The 26,977-nt window shown below is 36.5% G+C and overlaps 1 protein-coding gene across 1 annotated transcript in view; it reads left to right on the top strand.

Annotated features, from left to right (window-relative positions):
* Nucleotides 1-25,809, top strand: part of LOC129267435 (sushi domain-containing protein 2-like) — a 31,224-nt gene extending 5,415 nt beyond the window's left edge. The window contains exons 2-18 of the mRNA XM_064103466.1: nt 5,416-5,534; nt 6,296-6,388; nt 7,248-7,487; nt 7,957-8,106; nt 14,311-14,479; nt 15,078-15,341; nt 15,500-15,809; nt 16,311-16,452; nt 17,275-17,423; nt 18,451-18,725; nt 19,332-19,496; nt 20,190-20,366; nt 21,310-21,455; nt 21,898-22,024; nt 22,917-23,156; nt 24,326-24,532; nt 24,964-25,809. Of these exons, the coding sequence (XP_063959536.1) occupies nt 5,416-5,534; nt 6,296-6,388; nt 7,248-7,487; nt 7,957-8,106; nt 14,311-14,479; nt 15,078-15,341; nt 15,500-15,809; nt 16,311-16,452; nt 17,275-17,423; nt 18,451-18,725; nt 19,332-19,496; nt 20,190-20,366; nt 21,310-21,455; nt 21,898-22,024; nt 22,917-23,156; nt 24,326-24,532; nt 24,964-25,196 (3,206 nt within the window). The 3' untranslated portion in view covers nt 25,197-25,809. The remainder of the gene's footprint in view (nt 1-5,415; nt 5,535-6,295; nt 6,389-7,247; nt 7,488-7,956; nt 8,107-14,310; nt 14,480-15,077; nt 15,342-15,499; nt 15,810-16,310; nt 16,453-17,274; nt 17,424-18,450; nt 18,726-19,331; nt 19,497-20,189; nt 20,367-21,309; nt 21,456-21,897; nt 22,025-22,916; nt 23,157-24,325; nt 24,533-24,963) is intronic.
* The last annotated feature ends 1,168 nt before the right edge of the window (nt 25,810-26,977 follow it).

Here is a 26,977-nt window from a genome sequence, read left to right as displayed (position 1 = left end):
GTGACATTGAAGATACAAATTTTCCCACTTTGATGCGTGCTTACTCATCCATAAATAAACAAATCGATTTCATTTTCGCACAGAATTCTGCCCATAGGTTGATAAACATTACTGCCAAATGACATTGCTAAAGACAGCCGTGAAAAAAAGTTCCACCATATTGAATAAGGGGTTACTTATTCTTAAACATGTGCACCCATAATGTACACAAGTCTATGAGAGACGAAGTCAAAATTTTAACAAATATAAAAGGAGGGTTTGTTTTATGGACGGTTTTTGTTACTTCTGCCAATAGTTATTTCATGAAACTTCGTACATGGCTTCAGAGTAACACTAACACAAAAGGCGCGCACACCAAAATAACCATTCGATACGACACAGAGTGGGGCCAAGGCTTTGAACTTTCTTCTCATTTGCATAATTTTCGAATATTGTGTGCTCACTGATGCATTAAACATCGGGATTTTCATAAAAATCAAATCAAATGAACCATGCAAGGAGGTTTGTGACAGATATCCATAGTAAAAAATTGCATTTTTTCCAATAACGTAAAAAAGAGCTAATCGAATTCCACATGTTCATTCAAGCGTGGATATTTAATTAAACGCCTTTGAATCATTGAAGCAAGTTAATTGGTCATGAACATAACGAAAAAGTTGAAAAAATCTCATTTTCAGTTCCCAAAATGAACCAATACTTGCCTATGATATTTGAAAATCGTATTTTTTTTTCAATAAATGTTCATTGAACCGTGAAACGATGAATATTGTTGAAGAAACTCTTCCAAAACTAACTGTCATCATATTCTATCATTTTTATTGATATAAATGTGTAAAAAATCAAATTAAAGCAAATTTGGACTTGTGTTTATTCAACCGTGAAATTTAGCCAAAAAAGTTGTATCGTCTTTTAGAGAGTACCTTTTACAAGCCTTCTGACTATTTTTTATAATGAGAATGTGGAATAAGTTCCAATAAAATGGAATCAAAGTCATGATATTTGGCTTGTGACTTTTGAAAAGTGACATTTTTGCCTTCTGACGGTGCTCACTGAAGCATGAAGTGAAATACGTCCATAACCTTTACTCAGAGGGTAGCTTATAAAATTACCTACACGCTCATGTAAAAATATATTAAAAACTCGCATTGGTTCGGAAATTATTGATGTTTGTTTAAGGGGGGACTTACTTTTTTTGTTGTGTATATATTTGGTGCATATTGACTTGAAAACAGGACGTTTTGGTACAACATGATTGTACAAGTATATCTCGTTAAACAGACAATGCTAGTACCAGGAATAATGAACAAATAGGCCCTGAGCACATTATGTTTCATAAAGTTATGAAAAAAAAATAATTCTTATGTAATATAACACAACATATAATATATTATAACATTATAATGTACAATAAATTCTTCTTTCCCCCTACGTTTCTTTCTTCTCCCTCTTTTTCTCCCTTTTCTCCCGTTTTTTTTTTTTTTTTTTTTTGCCAGCCGATTGGGGGGGGGGGGCACGTGCCCCCCCATGCCCCCCCGTAGTTACGCCACTGATTGAAGTTGTATCTGCGAGCCGGAGAACTTGCAAAGAGGAAATGATTAAAAGTATATTTATGGCCGTAATATTATTCCAAATATGTAAATTCCCTAAGAATGATACCATAGACCCTAAAGGAATAATTTCAAAGCGAATAATATGAAATTTGATCGAGATCTTCTCACCAGTCGAAAATGTAGCAGATGTGTTATTATGACATATTTATCCGCGTGTGACGCGGCTCTTGCAAAAAACACAGTTGGTTGCGGAATTGCTTTGTGCCGACCGGCCGCCCGCTCTGGCGCAGCTGTCTTCAACTCACTTGCGAATTGCGTTTGTATGTGTGACGGTGACCTCTAGCGTAATTAAATATAGAAAACAACTCGGTTCAAGATTGTTTTGTGGAATGAGCCATGAGTGGAAATGATCCAGAGGATATAAAAATGGAGTCAAAGACAAAATAAAAGAAGAAAAAACGCCAGGGGATCGCTGCACGGTCATGAGTCGACATACCAGACCACTAACAGTACACTCAATGCTTGGGTGTTGTGTGTATTGTATAGGCGTGCAGCGCGCGCAGAGCTGAGCCAGCCGCCGGAATTACTTTCCAGCAACTCACTTGATGGAACATCGTGATACAATAAATGAGAAATAGTGAAAATATCATTCAATAACTCACTGTTTGCAATCTTACATCATGATTTAAGAGTTCATGATAGTTATTCATACTGTTTTTATTTTTACAGGGAAAGTAAAGATTTGTACATATGATTCCTATTTGTTTGATTTGAGTTGCTTTGAAAACAAATTGTAAAGTCATCTTTATCTGTCTGCATAGCATTTCTGTATTACACCCGGGCAACTCTTTTACTAAATTCCCCTCGGTGATGTCACACTCAGAGTGATTTTTCTGTCCACTCATCTCTCGGGCTCTGACAGGTGGCTAATTTCATAGACTTTCAAAGCAAAATATCGAGAAGGCAGATGATTTTGGGGACATGCTATCTGTTTGAACAACTGGTATATACTATATTTTGTGTGTGGAACCCGTATTTATGGAAACTCACCCCCTTCTTAATTCAACTTTAAAAAAGATTTAGTAAACTCCATACAAAGATTTTTTCGTCTTCTTTCTAGACATTCTAATCCACATTTCAATGTGACATCATGGAAAAAGGGGTTACCTTATTCAGATTACAATCTCATTATTTCGAATTTCGATTGATTTATAACTATTTTGACTAATTAGACAAAACCTTACATGATGGCGACTTTTATCACTTGGGGTTTTGGGGTCCCATACTTATACACCTACGAACCTTCTCAATTATGCTTGAAAATATGAAATCTGATATTTTAGTATTACACGGTGTAATATCTTATCTTCTAGATAATATATTTTTTAGAAAGTAAGTGTACCAAGTTTAGGCATAGTGATCCCCGTGCGTTGATAAGCTGCAGCGGTTGTGACTCTGAGACAGCTGTCTTGTCGATATAATTATGAGAACACTTCAAAATTAAATTCATATACGGCCCACGTACTCAAGGGCGGAAATCTTTCTCCAAATGTAGGGGGACCAGGGGCTGGAAAATTTGACAAGCAAGAAAAGGCTATCACCCCAAATGTAAGGTAATTTCGACCAAAATAAATGTGACAAGCCAAAAACAAAAAGGGGGATATCAGCCAGTAAGTAAGGCCATCTCGTCCAAAATACATGTTTTATTTCAATTTCTTTCTTTCCATCATGAAAGACCGAAAAAATAGTAGGGGGACATTTGATACTGTGTCCCCCTACTAATTGTACAATGTAGCGGGATTATTGTATAAATTATAAATTATACCGCATAAGGATACTATCATGACCGTTTATGATGTGTTCATATCCAATAACTGTCGTTTCATAATGGTTTGATTTTATTCAATTGGCAACGGTGATAATACATTGCCCCCGTCGGACAAGAAGTTAAGAGAAGCTATATACTTCAGGAATTCGTATCACATTTACGGTTTCAATTTACGAACTTTCTCATCCTATTTTTCATAATAATGGCGCAGTGAAAGTTATGTAAAAGCGTAAAAAAAATCTGGCAAAAGTTTTATGCAACGGGGCCCAGGACTTATAAATATGACAAACACATTTTTTCCTAGCTTAAGTTAATTTGTGAAAAAAAAAAAAAAAAACGAAATCATATTTTTTCTACATAACTTACTAAGATTTGAAAATAAGCTTGTTTTGGACTAACTTCAAGCAGAGAAGTCACCTCTGCAAATTATTAAACTTCTATTTAATACAACTTTTAATAATTTTTTTTAATGGGGTTAGTTCAGCCAGTCCGTCGAGATGGGCTTATTTGAGCCATATGATTTTACACACTAAAAACTAAAATTTTATTTTTGGGGAGGGGGGGGGGGGGGTTGAGGAATGTTATTGGAAATACTGTAGTTATACTGTAGTTATGTTTCCAAATTTATATTTTAAGATTTCAAACCTATATCAGCCTAATTGATTTTATCAATCATTCCTATTTTTGCTTTGATGACGTCATTTTTAGGGGGGGAGCTTGATTCTACTCCCCCATCCCAGCTCTGTGAAATCATAGCAAAAGTGAAATAATAAATAAATCATTTTATAAACAATATTTTCTTGAATGAAATCTATTTCCACATTATTATCGACTTATTATAAGAATAATTAAGTAATTAATTAAACATGACTCAGCGATACACAACAACATAGCTCAAGTAGCCTTCGCTGCGGACATTTTTTGACCTTGTATCTTCAGTCATTTCAAGGTAAAAAAAGACAGAACGAAAAATGCAGAGCCCACATAAATCATACAGCATGTGCATGAGATAAACTCTGAAGTGCTGGATAACTTAAATATGACGGCATGTGCTAGGAAATTCCAATAAAATGAGTACCAAGAAATCATTTCATTTGAACTTACCTCATTTAACCAACGCACACAATATATATTATAGGGAAATTCAGAACACCACCTGCCACGTCTGTATACGCTGCACGAAAATCGAACAAGTACGATTCCCACTATACTATACTATACGCAGCTATACGGCATTTTCGTATAGTGCCCTCTCATGTGACCCGGTATTAGGAAATCCTATTGTTCGATTCAAGCTATTCGCGTGCCCTCGAAAACGTGCACCGTATACCCGAATAGTATACCTCTATGTGAACCCAGCTTAATGGACTCCCGAGACGAATTCCCTTTGACCTTGATTTGACTGAGAATATGTGTTGTTAAATTACTGCTTTTGAATGCAGCCGTCTTGGAATTGACTCATATATTATTATGCAGTGCAAATAATGAGTCAAAAACTCTAAGGGCTGAGTCAGTATTTCATAAAGCTGTTCTGAAGTTACAAAGTTACAAATAGATGTACTGGTTACCCTTTCTTGTGCTGACTGGTATGTCGCTATATAGCTGACCTAAGAACTTGTTTCAGTCCTTCGTAAAATAGCGCGGAACTTTACGAACAGCTTTATGAAACACCCACCTGATTTGGCGGATGGACCAAAAGGTGTTAAAAAGATGATAGCGAGCGAAGCGAGCGATCAAATATTTTGACCCTTTTCATGCATGTAAGCATATTATCTTGGAATAGATTTTGGCATAATTAGAAAATAATACAATGTTTCACTCTTTAACCTTCATTTTCTCTGTTTTCTCATTCTTTTATTGGTGCTTAAATCTGAACATCAGTGAAATTCACGATATTCAACACATCAAAACAATGCATTTTGTATGTCAAAAAGTTTAATCACCAATTTCAAATTTCCTATTTCCCTTCTAACCCTTAACATGTTGACAACTGAAATATTTTATTTACAATTATCATATTTTTTTCTTCCATATTAGTATACCCATTTGGAACAGGAAATGGCGACACCGCTCTCAGAAAAGAAAACGATTTTGCCGAACGCGTGACATTAGATAGAGCTTTCCCTTTTGGTGGGAAATACCATAATGTAGTATACGTAAGTAAGCTTATTCGGGTCGCAAAGTATCAGTAAAGTTCAAGTGAGCAGAAAGAACACGATACAATGATGTTGTTTATTCAAAATCTTTGTGCACCATTTTTATTCTTGATTTTTTTTTATTAATGGATTAATTGTTTATTTGTCAGCCATTTATCTGTGCGCTTTAAAACACCATCACAAAGCTCCCTATAAATGTTATTATTTTTGTCGTACTTATTTACAAATTTTGAAGAAAGTTGATATTGTATTTATTATTATTATTAATTTTTCTTCAAAACGTAAATACCCGCAATTAAGGCATCTTGATCGATTTACTCCTTTTAAGAGGAAAAACAGTATTTTTTCCAAGTATTTATTTTTAGCATTAATATTGGGCTTCATTCAAGATTCAACGATCACTGATTTCAAAATGTAAATATTATGATTATGTACCGAATACTAAATGGGGGTATAGCAGAACGCAGACAAAGATAATTATACTCATAAATTATTAATTTTAAGAGGTATTATTGCAGAAAGTTATCAAGTTTATATTGCATAGTTTTCTATTGTTCTGACATATTGTATTTTCCATTGTTTGCATGTGTATGTATTTTTTCTGAAAGCCTTTCGAAACTTAGTTTCTTTGTATGCTTCCATTCATCGACCCACCCCCCCAACCAAAAAAAAAATAATAATGATAATATTGATTCTTAAATATTTCCTAACTAATCTTCTTTTTTGCACGTTTGTATTGTTGTGACATTGCTCTTCAATAGATAGGGGACAATGGGGTAATCTCGTTTGAGGATGCAATTTACGTGGAGTCTACCATATCTAAAAATAGGAATTTACCAATTTACTACGATGCAGTAAGTTTATCCTTCATTATAAACTAAATATGCTTTCCATTTTAGAGAATATCCCAGAATGAAATGAAATCTTGAAGAGTAGCAAATCTAAAGAAAAAGAATCACTGAGAAGTATCTTGTAGACTTCGTGTTATAAATGACTAGTCTTGAACTATACCCTGTGAGGCATCACAGAAAATAAACTGTTTAATTTAATTTGTATAGATTAACAAAGAGAAATTATCATTAATTTGGTCTTTTACAATACTACACCACTCGGAATGTTGCATCATGCATTACGAGCCTATATCAGTGTATATGGTCCTATTCGAGTAGTTGATGACTTAAGTTGCGCTATTGAGGCTCCTGGTTCGTATCCGCGTTCAACCGAACCAAAACCAGCAGGAACAAGAAATTCACTCTAAGATTTCGTGGACGTGTTGCAAACTTTACTTTATAGATATGTTAAAGCCAATCAAGTGTAGGTTATCACAAAGAGTTTAAACCAGAATTGAATACCTCTTAGAATTATATTTTGTTGCCACCTATTTCCTTCTATCATATTTTGTAATCTTCTGTATATATTTTTTGGTAAACATGTTCATTTGGATAAATACCTTGTCATAACGGCTACCTCTAAGGACCATATATTTTGTTGCCGCCTATTTGCTTTATCATATTTTATCAACTTTGGGATATATATTTTTTAACATGTTCATTTTTGTTCTTTGAGCTTTGTACCACGTATTTATGTTTTAAATCGAATAAATGGAATAAATAAATAAATAAAAATATTAAATCAATTCAATGATATATACCACGTTTCACAGAAAAAAGTAAATGTGTGTGCGTGTGTGTCTTTATCCCTTGTAAAAAAAAGGACGAGGACGGTGTTGTCGAGGACCCTGACGGAATATTTCCATTTTGGGCAGACGTTGACATATCTAGTGACGGTGGAAACATATATTATCGCGTTTCAACCACTACGTCAACCCTCGATCAAGCTACGACAGACGTCCGTAATTACTTCCGGAGCAATGTCAACTTTCAAGCTCAAGTAGTTATTGTCGTCACATGGGACCAAGTCTCATTTTACAACCAAGCTGGTGACCAAGACCCTGTAAGTTTCCTTTTAGGAAAGAAACAATTCTTGAAAAAAGAAACACCCTGGTGCTTGTTGCGTATTGTACATATCCTCGATTGCGCTGAATCGAAAAAAAAAAAATCAACCATCATGCTCATAAATGTGCATAATTTGTATAAGAATAGTTTGTGAAATTAATTATACTCTTGTTATAATACTTTATCAATATAACATGTCAGTGACTTCTGGAATAGGGAATTCCTTAGAACGTTTTCTTTTTATGCATTTTATGCGTTCAATGATTCAATAACTCGAACTAACAGTAAGAATATTTATGATTTCTGTAACTGCATACCGAAAACACTTGCTCGTTATTCTATCATTTCACGTGATTGAATAAAACATATTATTAAACCAAATAGTTCTGTAATGAAATAAGAATGTGGTTATCGATTCATGTATATTTCATTCTTTGTATTTCTTTATCCCGTTATTCCACAAAAAGATGAATACTTTCCAGGCAGCGCTTATCCACGATGGTCAAGAGTCGTTCGTTTTTCTCAACTATGAAACCATCAACTGGGTAGTTGGGTCATTGATGCAAGGGGACGACAATACTGGCCTTTTCGGTTCTTCCAAAATCGGCATTGCAATAGTAAGTACTATTCAAAAATCAGCATGTCAATTTATCAACAACTAGATATAAATCATCAGTAGCGGCCAATGGCCATTGCACTGTTTGCTTTTTATCTATTATAGGTAAGTGGATCCGGTACTATTGAGAAACCTCCCAAACATTATGGTCACGGTGAATTAGATGGAGACTTGTAATCAACCATGTCGCCTAGTAATAATTGCACATGATTTCACAAACAAAGTTACTTTATTCATATTTACTCGTAAATCATGCATGGGGTCAGGTAGTTTTCTTTCAATAAAATGAAAATTAAAATGCAGTGATTTTTAGTCCTCCAAACTTTTATTTATTTGTTTCCACTTTCGATCTTATAATCTATTGAACACTTGTGCATTTCCCAGCCGTTGCGGCCCGACGTATAATCATGCCTTTACCCGAGACCACCCGCCTGAGTGTCGCAATGAAAGAACTAAGAAATAAAATTTACACGTTACAGTAAAAGCATTTGCTAGGGCGATGCACGGCGTAACCAGCGTTACCAGCCGCATAATTGATTTGAATTCCAGGGCGTCCTATCCCATGAAAGAGCCTGTACGCTTCCTTTGCCATTCCTAAAAAGACTCTCTCTGGTATTCGATAACACAAAAATGTCCCCATCAAAGTATTTGTCTCGACAAAAGTTCGGACGTTTAGTGACTTTCTGACCGCATACATTCGTAATTCCGAAGCTTCGTAATTCCGAAGGTTCGGTTATTCCGAAGGTTCGTATATCCGAAGGTTCGTAATTCCGAAGGTTCGTAATTCCCTAGGTTCGTTAATCCGACAACGAAATAAGGTTCGTAATTCCGAAGGTTCGTTAATCCGAAAACGAAATTAGGTTCGTAATTCCGAAGGTTCGTTAATCCGAAAACGAAATACGGTTCGTTAATCCGAAAACGAAATACGGTTCGTTAATCCGAAAATTAAATAAGGTTCGTATTTCCGAAAATGAAAATTATTCATTTTGGTAACAAACACGGTGTTGTCATTAAAGATAACACGATATTATGCAATGATAGTAATAACGATCGATGATACATGCGTGTGTTGTGGCCAAAAGCATGTATTTCATTAAGAATATTAGGCGCCCGGATCAAGCATAGGCTAATTTCGATTTTATCTGAGCAATTGCTGCCTTTAGCAAATGGTTTAAGGATGCAGGGGATTATGTTGGTTGGTCGCGTGCGAGTAACCTCCAGATAGTAGGATTTGTATTGGAGGGGATGTCATTTTTAATAACAGCTTCTGCTGGTAATAAAAATAAAAATAATACTAATAATGATCCTTGTGAGATGTTGAAAGCGCGAATCGCAAGCTCAAACTAGTAGACATTTCATGTAACAAGCCTTAACTTAAACATTCTGAGCATTTTTTGTAATCGTGAGAAACATGTGTATCTTACTAAAGAATTAACGCAAGTGCGAAGCGCGAGCTGTAATTTGTTTATATACTGACCTGGGGCCCGTTGCATAAAACTTTTTACCTGAGAAAACTCAGATTGTTTTTACCGGAGTTTTTGCCCTGTGCTAAAGTCAATGGCGGAAATCAGACTAACCTTAGTTTTCAGTTTTTACCAGAGTTTTATCAGGTAAAAAGTTTTATGCAACAGGCTTCAGAAAGTAAACTTTTAAGGGTGGTCCAGTGGCTAGAGAATTGGACTCATAATCGCAAGGTTGTCAGTTAGAATCCACACTCTGCCATTGTCTCCACTTTGATAAAAAAAATACCCGAGAGTAATATATGTCGTCTATAACTTCAGCCACTATGACTGATTAACCTAGACGTAAAATTTTTCTTACGTAATTGGTTATATACCAGCTTGGCGTTTACCAGCAAAAAAAAATGTCCTATCGAGTTCCTACAGGGGTTACCATAAACAGAAACATAATTATCATTTTTATGATTAATTTCGACATCGTCGTAGTCATCATCGTCGTTTTCGTCGTAATCAACGGTCGTATGATTATAACGAGTTAAACTTTAATATCGTTCACAAAAGAAAAAGTGGAAAATTCTGCATCCTTAAAATTTCACACTGCGAGATTCCTATTTGGGTGCCACTTTACCACCCCCTGACAATTTATAGAGAGAATTGGCAGTTCGAGGGATGTAGAAATGGGTATTTTTTCGAACACGCTGGCATTCTGACTTAATTTTCATGAGGTTGGCGCTTTACCACAAGTTCGACATTCAAAAAGCTGTGCCCTATGAGATTACAAAGAGTTTTCGCATTTACTACGGGGAAACTATCTACAACGAATCGATTCTTCCATTATTTATTCTTTGAAGTATTTATTCTATTCATGTATTCCATGAAGTTCTCAAAACATTCCTTTTCAAGTCTGATCGTCAAAACTTTTTAACTGGCACTACGCGCATTTTCATTAGCATGTAAAGGACGACTTCTATATGAATTTTTACAAACTATTTAAAATCCCTCTTTATGACAGTTCATAAAAATTTTTAGCTCGCATTTTTCGCTCGAAGTAATTAGTTCCATACGCGTCTTGTTAATGACCATCATGAAATTTCAAAAAAAAAAAAAAAAAAAAGCTCGCTCCTCATCAGTTTTTATTTGGTATAAGGTATTCGTCCAGTTCTTGGTAACAAAACATGCATAGAATGTCCACTTTTAAGGTTGGAATATCACACATTTTTGGTTCGCGTTTTGCGCTCGCACTAATTATTGCTTATTAAGGTAGTCATTCTGATCCTGGTAATAATAAAATGTCCAGTTTCATGGATATAATATCACAAACTTTCAGCTCGAGCTTCGCGCTTGCATTAATCGATTGGTGAGATATGTAGGCCTAGCACATATCCCATTCATGAGTCACCAAATGCAAAAGGTTCCTTTCCTGGTCAGTATATGAAAAATCTCAGCTCACGCTTCGCGCTCGCGTTTGATTCTTTAGTTAAATTCACATCCTTTTTTCATGATTACGAAATAAAATCGGAACGTTTACTTTTTATGTGGGGCGTTTTGGCCCAGTGGATAAGTATTCTGACTTTAAGGCAGAGGGTCGTAGGTTCGAATCCAAGTCATGGCATTATTTCATTCAGCAAGAAATTTATTCACACTGTGCTGCACTCAACCCAGGTGAGGTGAATGGGTACCCGGTAGAAATTCGTTAATGCCTTCCTTTGGGCGCCTAGGCAGCCCAGCTAAAGCCGGGATAATAATAATAGCTGGGAGAACAGTTTTCAGAACTGAAGTGGCTTCCCTGGGTAAATAATATCCATATCATTATTATCATTATTATCATTTTAGGCCTACATGAAATTTCAAAAAGTTTGAGCACGTGATCCGCTCGCACCATCTCACAAGGATGCCCTTTTAACAGTAATTGACCAAAAAGGTGAATTTTACATTTTCAAATTTGTTTTTTCCCCCAAACCGCTTGCTCGCTACGCTCGCAGAAATGAAACGTAAATATATAACTTATCAATCAGAGATCACTTTAAAAATTTTGCTTAACTTAATTACTACAAAACACACAACCTCTTTACACAGATAATAATCTTATGGCGAAAATATCCGTTTGCACCAAAATGCCCCTATTGGCCCCTTTTTTGGCTTTGCCCCCCCCCCCCAAAAAAAAAGAGGAAAATACGTTCCGCCGCCACTTGTTGAAACACGCATCGTCTTCATGGCTAACTGCAAAAAGTTCTTAAAATGTCCTCTTTAGATCAGGTCAGAGCTTATATTTAAAATGTCTGTTCGCGCTTCTTGCTAGCAGTTATTATCTAGTTACATAGGCACCTCGTTTTGAAGATCACAAACATATTGCCCATCATATTAAAAAAAAATATATAGCTCGCGCTCGCATTATTTAAAAAGGGTTTATCATGTTATTACATATTTACTTTATTTTATATAAAGTATAAAGCTAATTATTGACTGTTAGGACTACCCTTTCAAAGAAACAAACAAAAATCAACTTTAAGCTGCCGATCGAGGAAAATATGGCTGAAAAAAATTTGCCCCCCCCCCATATTTGACAAAAGTTGGATCCGCTGGGAGGGAGGCAGGGGGCACTTGCACCCCAAAAATGAAATAAAAAACAGGGAAATTCATATTTTTCCAAAATGGGAAAGTTCCTTTTTCAAAAATAAATATGCTGTTTTTCATGTCTTTCGAAATATAATACTCTTTTTAAAGTATACATGTTAAGTTTTCAGGCTGGAATATTGCAAATTTTCAGCTTGCGCTTCGCACTCTCAATTATTCGATTGGAGAAATATGTATCCTAAAGAGGTCACTAAATGCTTTCTTTAACAGGTTCCTTTTCTGGTCAGTATGTTTAAGCTCGCGTTTTGCGCTCGTGTTAATTATATAGTTAGATGCACATCTTTTTAATGACAGCAGAAATCTGCTCGGATTTTAAAAAACTTATTTTCATTTTTTTCTTGAAATACCCTTACGTTTTAGCCTGTGATTCACGCTCGCAACACCTCGCAATAATGCCATTTTAAGAATAATTGACCCCCAAAACGAGTTTTACAACTTCACCTTTAATTTTTTTTTTACCAAGCCGCTCGCCCATTATACTCTCTCCCGAAAAATAAAGCCTAAGTATACATTTTTTCATAATTAGAAGTCACTTCAAAAAAGTTTTTCTCTACTTAATCACTACCAAACACACAATGACTTCAAGCAGATAATAATCTTAAGGTGAAAATATCACCAAAGTGCCCATTTTGACGTATGTGTTTCATTTTTTGGCTTTACCCCCCGAATGAAAATTCGTTCGGCCGCCCTTGCCTTCCCATCCTCATAACAATTTAACGGCAACAGTGTCCCCCGCCCCCCCCTTGCCTCTGCCTCTGCTTCCCGGTTTTCATTTTTCGGATTAACGAACCTTATTTTGTTTTCGGATTAACGAACCTTATTTCGTTTTCGGATTAACGAACCTTCGGAACAATGAACCTTATTTCGTTTTCGGATTAATGAACCTTCGGAAAAACGAACCTTATTTTGTTTTCGGATTAACGAACCTTATTTCGTTTTCGGATTAACGAACCTTCGGAAAAACGAACCTTATTTCGTTTTCGGATTAACGAACCTTCGGAACAACGAACCTTATTTCGTTTTCGGATTAACGAACCTTCGGAACAACGAACCTTATTTCGTTTTCGGATTATCGAACCTTCGGAACAACGAACCTTATTTCGTTTTCGGATTATCGAACCTTCGGAATAACGAACCGTCGGAATAACGCCACAAATGTTCGGATTAACGAACCCTTTTTCGTTTTCGGATTAACGAACATCGAGGTATAGGCAATTTACGTGTTTCGGAATTACGAACCTTCGGAATTACGAAGCTTCGGAATTACGAAGTGTAACCCTTTTTGACACATTGGATATCCTGCCCTTGCTGTTCTAAAGAATTCGCCATCAGGGAAACTAAATTTCCAGAAAATTACAGCGTTTACCTCAAAGGTCAAGTCCACCCCAGAAAAATCTTGATTTGAATAAATAGAATCTAACTAGCATAACGCCGAAAATTTCATCAAAATCGGATGTAAAATAAGAAAGTTATGACATTTTAAAGTTTCGCTTATTTTTCACAAAACAGTGTTATGCACAATTCAGTGGCATGTAAATGAGACAGTTGATGATGTCCCTCGCTCACTATTTCTTTTGTTTTTTATTGTTTCAATTAAACATTTCATTTTTTACGGATTTGTCAATAAGGGCCAACATGACTGAACCATATAGTATTAAACAATGATAATTACACATGTTCAGGGAGGAAATAATCGTTGTTTCACTTGACAATGAGGAGAAAATGAGAATATTTCATATAATAAAATACAAAACAAATAGTGAGTGGATGACATCATCAGTCTCCTCATCGGAATACTGACCAGGATGTACATATAACTATTTTGTGAAATAAAGCGAGAATGTAAAATGTCACAACTTTATTATTTTATATCCGATTTTGATGAAATTTTCAGTGTTATGGTTGTAGGATTTTTCTCTTTTTATTCAAATCAACTTTTTGTTGGGTGGGCATGTCCTTTAAACAGTCCTGAAGCAATCAGGGTAACGAATGCAAGCAAAGTCCCCGCTGAGTGTTTCGGGAAGGCGCGGACTTGTGAGCTGTACTGTTTGGGACATTGGCGCATATAAGATTGAGAAACAATTTGGAAATGTCATTGTTTTATCCATCAGGTTGGGTTTCTGATGTCAGACGGTGAGATTTCCGAAGTTTTTGACTACGATCAAGATACATTACGGGAATTGCCTACTGACAGCAACGTAGACGTCGATGGAGTCTACGCATACAAGGTAGACAGCAGTTCAATCATTGATCCAGTCTGCAAAACTGGACCTGGAGCAGGTAATAACGGAGGGACATTATCGTATAAATGGGTGGCGTTGCTGTTCATAGCGATGATTAGGAGGAAAAATGGGAGAAAGAAGACTGTTGTCAAGACTGCCGTTACTTACATTTAAAAGATAATGATTGTGAAGAAGACTTAGATCACTTTGGTAGATGTGGTAGTGATGATGAAGACGAAACGAGACTGATGATGGTACGTGTGATGATTACAACGCTAATGGGATGATGAGAAAATATTAATGATGACATCGACGTCGAGTCTCACCAAAATCAGAATGAAAAGTTGGAAAAAGGGATGGGACTAGTGAAATTATCTTTTATGGGAAAAAGACGTCAAAGACGGTGATAGCAAGTGCATGAATTATTAGATTTCATGATTAGGCGTGTGTGAGAAATTGTGATGCGAGAAAAAATGTCTGCAACTTAAGTGTGTGATGGTCCAAATATGTATTTTAACGAATGTTAATCAACTGATTTTGAATAAGGGTCTACCACATTCGTCGACAGTAACAAACAACCGCTGCAGCTAGTGAGCCAATGTTATTTATGTAACATATACACATGAAAACCCTATTGTCTTTAAAACCGTTTTCAGAATTGTCGATCACCCCAGCCCGCTGCGGTATGATGGGAGGCGAAAGGATATACCTCTATGGACCATGCTGGGCGGTAGGGCGAGTCCAGACCTGCGTGTTCTCCCATGGTGGTGAGATCATCCAGGAAGTCAATGCGACGGTCCTTAACACCAACGAGGCCTATTGCGTCCCTGACCCTTTCTTCCTCGTCGGAGAGGTGACCATTGCAGTGGTAAAGGCCGGTGACGAACTTGCTACTTCACCCTCAACCATATATTCCCTTCGTGAGTATCAGAATAAACACGCGAAATACTTTTAAATACCAGAAATCAGATTTGTGCATTCCATATTTCTATCGTGCTACATGTTTCCCTTTATATCCACGTTGCTAAGAGGGCAAACGGGAAAACTCATTGACGGTACCATCCGTTATCATTCCTAGTTGAAAGCAGGAAAGTAACGCCTACCATAACAAGAAGGGACCCCGATTCTTTCAATTGGGATATGGCCGACAACTCTCTTACTATTTCTTGGGAACCAGACCATGAAAGCTTTGGCAGCTCGGACAGCGCACTCTCGATCTATGTTCTAGCGTACCGCGAGGACAGTCCTGGACCGCGATGGGAAACAGTGTATCTGATAACTAATAGCACGGCAGATGATGGCTCGCACACGTGCACTCCAACGGCACAACCGGAAGTGACAAAAGACAATGCATTCGGAGTTATCAGGATTACTGGAAATGCAAACGGGTAAGTTGTCACTTCAGCCAGGTTTACATATGGGTAGACATTTTTGGCTGACAGGCTTTTTCTCAAATGTAACATTATTCGAATTATATCTTCTCCCTTTTAATGTTACACTTTAATTTTTTTGCGATGGTTTGATCAGTCAATACCGGAATACGTTGTAGGTGATATTTAATCATCACTCCACCCCCCCCCCCACTTCCCACACCCTCTTATTCCAGGGACATCATTATCAAATCACCCTGAACTTCCTACACAATATTATTATTTTTTTTTTACAATAAAGTTCGTATATTAGAGCCCAGTTAGATATTAGCGTAATGTTTTACTGTTTTGTATGTCCCTTTGTAAACAGTCATCCACTTCAGAATAGAAGTCTTTCAATAAATGGAAATATAGGCATCTAGCATATAGCATTTAAATCTAAAATACTTACCAAATATTGATGCAAAAAAGTGTTATTTTACTGACCAGAAACTCCAACTTTTTCTGCCTAAATTTTAGTAGTGAACGTGTCCTATGGAGTGACATTCATCCCCTGGGCTATGTATTGGAACAGTCTTATCAGGATGACCCAGTTCTGTGGGCTACAGATAAATGCAATGAATTGCTTACGGCAGACGACGCCAAAGGACCGTTTATTGAGGTACGAAAAACAAATCATGAGGGATATCAGGGTATGCCGAATCCACAAGTGTATCACAACTAAGAATTACAATTATTAGAAGAGCTATATCATCTCGGCAATTTAAAAACATTTTTTATGGAAATTTGCTTTTTTTGTTGTTGTCTAAACATCCTAAAAAAAAAAATTTAAGTTAATAAAACCAATTGCTTCCAGAAGGGTCAAATTCATGATGCTCTATTTTGCAGAGTTGCATCGCCTGGTGATGTCGTAGGCTTGCTCTTTGCCCAATGTGAACACTATTAACAGAGACCACCATAACACACTTCGGATTGGCATTTATAACGATCTCAAGAGTCTTTGGTCTTTTGAGCTCGAAACACATTATTTCACCGTCACTCTCGAGGCAAAAACCCCATCAAACACCAGATTCGGAATCGTTACAGCATTTACGGTGATAAAGGAATATCAAAGAACTTAGCACCTTTGGATGAGGGAGTGAGTTAGCTCAGTCGTCTGACTGTCGAACAAAAGCTCGTGAGTTCGAGTCCATGGGGAGCAGATAACTGAAGCCTGCGTTGTGTGTAAACGTGCCCCTCCCCTCTTTCATAGATGCAAGTTATGTTACAGTGAAAAACACCCCGTCCCTGGGATACGACGTTAAATGGGAGCCTAGTTCCGAAGAGAGTCACCTCCTTTGTACGTTAAGAACCCACTGCACCATTCGTATAAGAGAAGGGGAAAACCTGCAGGTCATACTGTTTCAATACGATTTTCTCCTCCCAGGAACAGGTGACTCCAAAAATAATAGTGATAAAGACATTTTATGCATTCCCATTTTAGAACCTTCCGGCTTGTCCGTGCACCTTAGAACAGGCAACACAAGATGTAGGGACCTTCGTCACCGACCCCGCCTGCAATACTCTTAACCCGGATGCAAATTGTGTGGAAAATGGAGGAGCCATATATTGCGTTCTCAGTGCTTATGCAAGGTTCGTTGTTTTTCTCGATAGCTCTGTTGTAGTTGTTTTTCTTGAATTTTAATTTCTTGTTTTTCTCTTTATTTCCCTTCTTGTCACTGTATTCAACTCTTTTATTTTATCTATTTATTTATTTATTTTATTTAATTATTATTATTATTATTTTTTTTTTTTTTGGGGGGGATCTCTACCCGTTTGTCGCTCCACTTCACGACAAGATATTGTCATATACAGGTACTACTGTCTCACAACACTACATCAGACAAGCATTGTTTTATCCTCAAACGTTGTTAGACAACCATATTTTCATCTGATCGTGGCAAATGACAGAAAACGGCCAGCCATCTCTCTAGATGGTATAAAAAGGTTGGAAAATTGCCAAATGTCAAATACTTTTCTGAATGTTCTAGGACGTAATGTTAGACGGTCCTTGACAGGGCCTTGAATTTCCCTTACTCTTAACCTTGACTTCGTCTTTCTTCACACGTCGTAGTGATAGCAAGTAGTTGCTAGTTATTCGTGATTGTTGGAGCCATTGGTGGTGTTACTCTAGTTATAGGTGGTGGCGGTGGTCGTCTTAGTGTAGCTGATACAATTGGTGACGAAATATGAAATACGAAAATATGTTTTCTTAAAACATTATATAGCTTCTGTACCCACGATGTGCATTGGCACCGAGTATGTAGCTAAACATTCGCCTGTCCGGATTATGACGCAGCAAAGATCCCCGTAATTTTTGCGCCATTCTTAGATTGGTAACTAGCGGCACATACTCTCTCTGTTGACCTTCATACGTAAGCAACTGCAACATCTTACTTATCATCAGGGCCCTAACACAGATATGAGCGATTAATAACTTAATGAAATGGCTTATTAAGATCATCGTTGCGTATTTTGCTCTGTAAACTGACTAGCCTAATTAGGAATGTTCTTTCAAATTAGCAATTAATCGCTAACCTTTGTGTTACAAGACCCAGAAAAGGAAATATCTATTGCGATTTGTTCGTGTAAGTGTTTTTCTTTCCTCTTTTCTTTGTAGTAGTATTACTATGTCCGGTACCAAATGTTGCTACGATGAAAACAACCTTCTCATGCACTCTGGTGACACGAGGTACGCAGGTATGGCAGGCCGGTCACATATTCAAGGAGCAAGTCCCTACAGGCAAAGAAATCTAGTTCCAGAACTGTCCCATTGGTCCAACGACGTCATTGCCAAGCACTTTTGTTGTGGATGGGCTAGTGAGAAGGAATGCTTCGAATACACCAAAATCAGACCAACCATTGATTGTGTTGCTTACAAACCACCAACTATAGGTAAATTATGTCCCTGTAATCCTGTTCGTAATTATTTGCTATACTTTGAGCGATGCATTTCAGGTTCTGAGACTACCCATTCATAGTTAAAACTTACCTCAAACAGTTGTAGCTTTCTTCATGATTGGCTTGAAAGTCAATACAACCCGAAAAAATGGTGAGCCTCATTATTCGTGTTAATTACTCTCTTAATTTTCTTCATTATAAAATTGTTAAATTACATTGAATTGAACTTTCGTTTGCTTTCTTCTTCGTCTTCTTTTTCTTCTTCCTCTTCTTTTCTAGTCTTTCTCCTCCTACATGTACTTTGTTTTTTCCTTTTTTACTTAATTAATCTATTTCATTCTTTTTTCCTTGTTCTTTGTTGATTTTCTTGTTCTTCTAAGATTTTCTTTTTTCTGCTTGTTTCTTATTCTGCTTCGACTCCTTGTCATTTTCCATCTTCATTATTCTCATCTATCCTCCTCCTCAATATTCACTTGCTTATTCAGTATTATCCACCCCCTCATCGTTCTTACCTTCTTTTCTTCTACCCCATCTCATTTATTTTTACCAATGTATACTTATGTTTATATGGTCACTCTCCTATCCTCATTATTATTGCAGCATTGTCGTTTGGAGATCCCCATTATATCACAATGGATAGGACTAACTTCACATTCAACGGACTCGGGGAGTACACCCTTCTTCGATATGCTATGAGTGGGACTAAGACAGGTCCATTTGACTTCGAGCTCCAGGGGCGACAGATAAAGATACTTGATATAAACGGTAAGATGATTTCATTTCGCCAACACTGTTAACGCTAGGATAGCAGATATCTCTCTTGAAATTGGCATTGCTCATTCTTAAATATGTTAAAGGTTAGATGATTATTTTTTTTGTTTTTTTTTAGTTTATTATGACACTTTGGCCTAAGGAGAAAAAAAGGATATTGCCATACATTACTTTTGAATTAGCAAAATTACATCAACCAACAATATAGGCCTACATGAACATCATAACTTCAAATAAAAAAATGCCCCATGGAGAACACTAGCACTGGTGCCATGCCACTAATTATAACAAATTCATAATAAATATCTTCCTTAAAAAAGGTTAAAAATGTTCTCGTAAATGATTATTAAATCTCGCAGTTGATGTCAATGTATGACCTGTGCCATTTTTACCCCCACCCTTTCAAATCGTGTTTCTTGTACTATAAGTTTTTTCCTACGTTTAATTTATTACTGATAGGAAATTAATTATTAATATTCTTATTAATGTTGTGCTCATTAATTTTTTTGGCTACCCAGCCTTAAATGTTTTGTACAACCTTCGTGTAAAGCCATGCAATTAATTTCGCATCAACTCACATTCAATGTTTCTTTGTATTGTTTTATCTTATTTCTGAAATAAAGATTGAATTGAACTGAGGCGAATGCCACTGAAAACAAACAATTTTCAATTACTTCAAACCACCAGGTAGGAAAGTTGATGCGACCCAACTATCTTCAGTCGCCATGCAGGACAGCGGTTCGGATACCATCTTTGTGGAGGCTAGCGCCAGCAGCGGTATGGACGTTTACAGAAGGGGCACGGAAGACAATGCCGAATGGCAGTCGGTTTACTTTTCACAGCAGACCTTCAGAGATTTACAAGGTCAGGGGAAAACAAAGTCGTTTATTGTACGCTGGTTATTAAAGGGATACTCCAGGCTAAAGATATTCATATCTCAATAATATAGTAAAATTTACAAAGCAAAATGCAGAAATTTTGATCAAAATCGGATAACAAATAACAAAACTATTGAATTTTAAAGATTTGCATTATTCCGGTGAAACAGTTCTAGGCATGTCTTCATGAATATTCCATGAGCAAACTGATGATGTCACATCCCCACTTTTTCTTTTGTATTTTATTATATGAAATTGGGTTTATTAAAAAATGTTCTACCAAGAACTAAAACAATTGGATTGACAACTGATTAAGTGCATTAGTTATTTGTTGCTGAAACCCATTACATTATAATGTAGACAAGCGATTTCCTGTCAACGAGGTGGTCCGGTCACTATACCACTGAGCCACAGTGTCCGGTAAAACAGTAAAGTATGATTTACACTGATTTAACTGATATGCATTTGGTAACATCCCAGCCTTTTGAATTTTACTGATTTGATAGTTTTGTGATGATCGATACAGCTAGTAAACGAATATAATTCCAGTCGAATAGGAGTGCTTCGTCATGTTTACTTGATTGAAAGCCCATGCGCTCGATGAAAAGATGACGTATGCAATTTTACTTAAATTTCGAGAGTTGGAAATCATATGTTGAAGATAAAGCCTGGCAGAGACTAAATGTTAGTTATTTTCTTTTTCTTTTATTTTGGATTTTTCATTCCTTATTTGTCATCAGATTTTGAAACCAATTAAAATATTTGTTACATATTGCCACAGGTCTTAAATTCAGCTTAATTAAAAAAGCAAATAAAAGGTGAGATAGTCTTTCAAAACGAAGGGGGGACATCCATACACACAGTATAAATACAATGTAAAATAGTTGTGATATTTACAACCTTCTGATTCTCAACGATCTTTTCTTCAGGCTGTGCCGTGGGCGTCACAAAATTTAAACTCGATGTCCAGATCCACGGTGTCGTCGTCATGTTCAAAGAAACCGGTATCGGCGTTGCAGTCAACTACCACGACGGAATGCTTGCTGTACAACCAATCCTGCCGTCGACAATAGACGTAAGATGTGCTTCTTTTCACCACAGTTACACCCGTGAATCCGACTCGAGACCTACCAAATGCATTACGTTATTACCAAAGACATACAATCGCATGGACCTATCCACGGAGGATTATCTATTGTTGGTGCTGAGCATTGTCACATCACCCCCAGTAGCAATAGAATAATCCTCCGTGGATAGGTCAATGTACAATCGGTCGTTTAGGAGTCGGTTGTGTTGGTGTGGCTGTAGTCTAGTTCTAGACGATATTAAACGAATCTATTTGCACCGATATATACGTTCTATTCCGTGCGTACGCCCAGCCGAGTGTGCGCGCAAAACCGAGAACCTGTACTCCGAGAAAATACTATTTTAACATTTATCATCATCATTTTCATTTTTACAAAATAAATTTTGATGTTACTTCTCTCCTAAACCATTTTTATATATGTTTTTACTAGAGCGATCATCTGTCTGGGTTGCTAGGCAACATGGATGGTGACCCCAGCAACGACTTGGAGGCAAGAAATAGTAACACCCCACTCGAGGATCCGACAGATGAAGAGATCTTCCAATTTGGCCAATCATGTAAGAAAAATCATGATGACATTACTTTCTTGCAGGTGTTTCTCGTTTATAACATTATCATGGGAACTTCAACATAATGTACAGGCCATTGTCCTAGTCTCGGTAAAGGGGGCGTCGGGGTGCACAAAGAGCCCCCCCCCCCCCCATTATTGCCACTATGTACACGTATATTACCCTCCCTGGGCATTGGGTAGTGACGGAAGCTCCCTTTTTTATCATAGACTTTTATGTTTTTCAATTGGAAAAAGATTTTACTCCTTAGATTATTGGGGAGACACAATTGTAGATAGCAAACATGACCAACTTCATTTTTCATTCCATGCTTGTCAAAAACAACGATAACACATCCCCCTCCCCATTCCGAAAACGGGGATCCGCCCATGCTAAAAAAATGGACCCATTAAAAAGGGGAGAATGGGACGGAAAATACCTTTTTAGACAGTTTTTAAGCATACGCTTCTTTCTATAATAATGTGAGTTCTAGTCTAGCACTGAGAGTTTATCTAACACTGCTTTCAAATCTAGCCTGGATGTTATATTAACGTTGAGTTCGTTCCTTACGTTGAGTTTATATCTTACGCTGAGTGCAAATCTAATGTAGAGTTTATTACTAACGCTGAGTTATAATCTTCTCGAATTCCACCATGGGCGGAAATCTTTCCCCAAAGTTATGGGGGACCAGGGGCTGGAAAATTGACAAGCAAACAAAAGGTAATTTGCTTCATATCACATGTATTTTTCAGTTGTGAATTATGCATTTTTCTCCAAGACCAAAAATAGTAGGGGGACATCTGATATTGTGTCCCCCCCTACTTTGTCCCCCCAGGGATTTCCGCCCATGTATCTAACATGTCTAATGCTTAACCTTATTATCTATTTTAATTCCTTACAGGGGAGATTGAAGCAGATTACAACCTATTTCGATATGTGTCAAACAGGGACCATTCCCACTACCACAATACGTCATTCGTTCCTCGTATGAACGTAGCTCTCCCAACCATTTACCTACCATGTAACAACGTTTACCAATGTCTGTTCGACTACGAGGTGTCCAATGATGATGAGGACCTAGCCCTGGCAACATTGGATGCGTACGAGGAATTTGAGAGCAGCTCGGAAAACATTCGTAAAAGTAAGCCTACTAGAATAAAACATGAGGTTTCCCATCGAGGTTCTATGGAACCAGCTTCCAGTGGAAGCAAGGAATTCTTATTCAAAAACAGATACGCTTGCAGAGTTATAATTAAAATCTAGGCCTACTTATATATATTTCATCTTATTATTGTTTATATAATGTATTACTCTTTTATTTATTTGAAAATTGATCCCTGCAAAAATACAAAAAAAAATATCAATAATTGTGCTATTTTAAATTTTGCTTTCAAGATATCCCGTTACTTATTCATCTTGAATTGTTTCATACAATGCATAAGCTAAAATGTGTTTGCATCGGAACTGTGATTTGGATATTTTATGCTTGTCTTCCTCATGTTGTTATTTTTTCAGAACCTCTTTAAAATAAAGTATACTGCTGGAAGGGCCTCACTGATAAAATAAACTACTTACAAAGCAATATTCGTTTAGCACTTCCAAACTCACACTCCCAATATTCGAAAATTCTTCCTCATCTTGAGATGGGCTTAAAGGTCAAGTCCACCCCAGAAAAATATTGATATGAATAGAGAAAAATCAAACAACAATTATGCTGAAAATTTCATCAAAATTGGATGTAAAATAAGAAAGTTATGAAATTTTAAAGTTTCGCTTATTTTTCACAAAACAGTGATATGCACAACTCAGTGACATGAAAATGAGACAGTTGATGATGTCCATCACTCAATATTTCGTTTGTCTTTTATTGTTTGAATTATAAAATATTTCATTTTTTTACAGATTTGGCAATAAGGACCAAATTGATTGCACCATATAGCATTAAACAATGCTAATTGCACATGTTCATGGAGGAATTAATCCCTGTTGTTTTACACAACAGGGAGAACATTTGAATATTTCATATTGTATATAATAAAATACAAAAGAAATAGGGAGTGATGTTATCAGTGTCTTCATTTGCATACCGACAAGGATGTGAATGTTTTGTGAAATTAAGCGAAATTTTAAAATGTCATAACTTTCTTATTTTACATCCGATTGTGATGAAATTGTCAGTGTTATGCTTGGTGAATTTGTCTGTTTTCATTTAAATCAACTTTTTGATTGGGTAAACTTGTCTTAATTTAGATTTTTTTTTTAATTCGTAGCATCTTTGAAAAAAATAATATTTTTCTTTCCTATACGTAGTCGACGCATGCCCGTATCTGATTACACCTTACAATGGCACAAAGTCGTACTCGTCAGATTCGAATAAATATTTTGAAGGCGCTGAGGTTACATTTACCTGCGATGAGGGTCTATTGATGGTTGGCTCATCCTTCAAGCGATGTGAATATGACATGGAACCGAGAAGCCTTGTATGGACCGGATCAGAAGGAGATAATGAATGTATAGGTAAGAGCACAATGTCGTAGGCTTTGTGCAGGAACAATCCCCAAACTCAACCTATACCTCTGCAATATGTAATAAACGTAAAAAAGGAGTAAGAAAAAGGTCATAGTGATGATGAAGATAATACCGATAGTGGAAATAACCGTAATAATGAGAATATAAAATTGTATCTATCTTAAATATTGTTTGTAGGCAAAAAAATGTCCAAGGAATTTGTTTTCTTTCTTTAAGCACTGAATTTCATTCTGATATAGTATTAAAAGGGAACAAAATAAATATAAAAAACTACTATTGCTCTATTCCAAATAGACTTACTATTTATTTTGTTTTATTTTTTGTTTTGCTTATTAATTTTATATTTCTTATTTTCATTATATTTTGGTAGTATGCTGATGTCATGGGTTTCACGAGTTTTTTTAATTTCTATGCCCTAGAATCCACATGCGGCGTCCTGCCTACCCCTGCACATGGTTCCATTGCTCTAAGCGAGGATGGCACTACAGCATCTTTCGCCTGCCAGGATGGTTTCACGTTGAGTGGAGCCATGCAGTCTGTATGCCAGGACGGGGTATGGTCCAGTGCCGCCCCGACATGCATCGGTAAGCTTCCCTTTCCAGTATGCCCTTTCCGACATTTTTATCATATATTTCCATTCCATTGCAATTAAATGGCTGAAACCCCACCTCGGTTCAAAAAAACGTTTTTTTTGTCACGTAGGTCTATAGCGAGCATAATGGTCCAGAAGTAAAATGCTTTTGACCTTAGACGCGCAATATCTCTGTGCCCATGGATGGTGTGTGCGCGTATGTGTTTGAGTTTATGTTGTTGAGGGTGTGTGAGTGTGTATGTATGTTCTGGGTGCGTGTGTGAGGATAACGAAAGAGAGAGAGAGGGGGGAAGCTACTTTAGATACAACATGACAGAAGCTATTTTAGATACAACATGACAGAGTCCAAATATATGGGGAGAAGAGAGGTGAAACAGCAAATTTGTGTGTGGTTTCATTTGTGTGAGGTGCGCGCGTGTGTGTGTGTTGTGTGTGGGGGCGGATTGTCCGTGCTTGAATGCCAATAAGAGCGTGTGGGTGTATAAGTGTGTGTCCGCAACGGTAGGCCAACTCCATTGAGTGTGGGTGAGGATTTGTTGGTGGTATGTGGTTGTGAATGTGTGCGTCTGGAGTGTAGACGTATTTTTTTTTACTTTCTATACAACAAAAAAGGACAAAATAAAGCAGTAATCACTTTCCATAATTGTACAGTCTAGAAAAAAAATGCTTACAGAAAAAAGGCAATGGAAATTTTGGTAAAAGAGGTACAAACTTCAATGTACAGGATGATGTTAGAATAATGTTTGGAGGGGAGGTTTGTTACACCCACAAATGTAATAAACGCCCACAAATGTAATAACACCTACAAATGTAATAATGACTTTACCCACAAATGTTATAAATTTGAAGGGATTTTTGGCGAATCTGTTCTAAACTAAAACCCTATAGTAATGCGTTCATATAGCGCAAAGTCACAGCCTTTTTTCTCCAGACCCGGTTATATAAAACATTTAAACAATCTTCCAAATAAAGATCCCAAAATTAATTCTTCTTAATATTTCATTCAGACCCAGATACTTTAAATAGCACATATAAAATAATGAATAGTAATAAAAAAGACCCCCACTATCTTATTAATGTTAAATAATATGGAAATGTAGCGAAGTCTTTCATCCAGACCCAGATGTTTCAAATAACAAATTATTAATAAAAATAATAAATATATATTAATAATAATAAACAAACAAAGACCCACGATCTTATTTATGTTGAATAACATGGGAATATAGCGTAGCCTTTCCTCCAGACCCAGTTATGAAAAATCATTGAAAACAAAACAACAAAACAAAGACCCTGCAATCTTTTCAACAGTGAATAGCTTCTCCTTCTTCTTCTTTCCTTGGTTGGCAACCAGTCAGGATTGACTATTTTTGCCACAGCTTTTGAATATAGATTTTGGAAATATGGTGTAGTCTTTGCTCCAAACCCAGTTATTTCAAAATAGTATATTATAAAAAAGCAATAAAAAACAACAAACAATATTAACAAAGACTCCACAATATCATTAATGCTGAATAACTTGAAAATATACCGTAGTCTTTCTTCAAGAACTAGTTTTTAAAAACAACAAATCATAAAAAAGTTAGATGATAATAAAACAAAGATCTCATAATCCTATTGATGTTGAATAACATGGAAATATACGCAGTCTTCCTCCAGACCCAGATATTTCGAATAAAAAAGATCATAAAATACAAAAAAAGACCAACAATCTTATTGATATTGAATAACATGGAAATATAGTGTAGACTTTTTTCCAGGCCCACTTTTTTCAAAATTACAATAAAAAAAGAAATGAAGTAAGAAAAAAAGGAACAAAGACCCTCTATCTTATTAATGCT

Source organism: Lytechinus pictus, chromosome 8, assembly GCF_037042905.1.
Source record: "Lytechinus pictus isolate F3 Inbred chromosome 8, Lp3.0, whole genome shotgun sequence".
In the NCBI taxonomy this organism is placed as follows: domain Eukaryota; kingdom Metazoa; phylum Echinodermata; class Echinoidea; order Temnopleuroida; family Toxopneustidae; genus Lytechinus; species Lytechinus pictus.
This window is presented reverse-complemented; position numbering and strand designations above follow the sequence as displayed.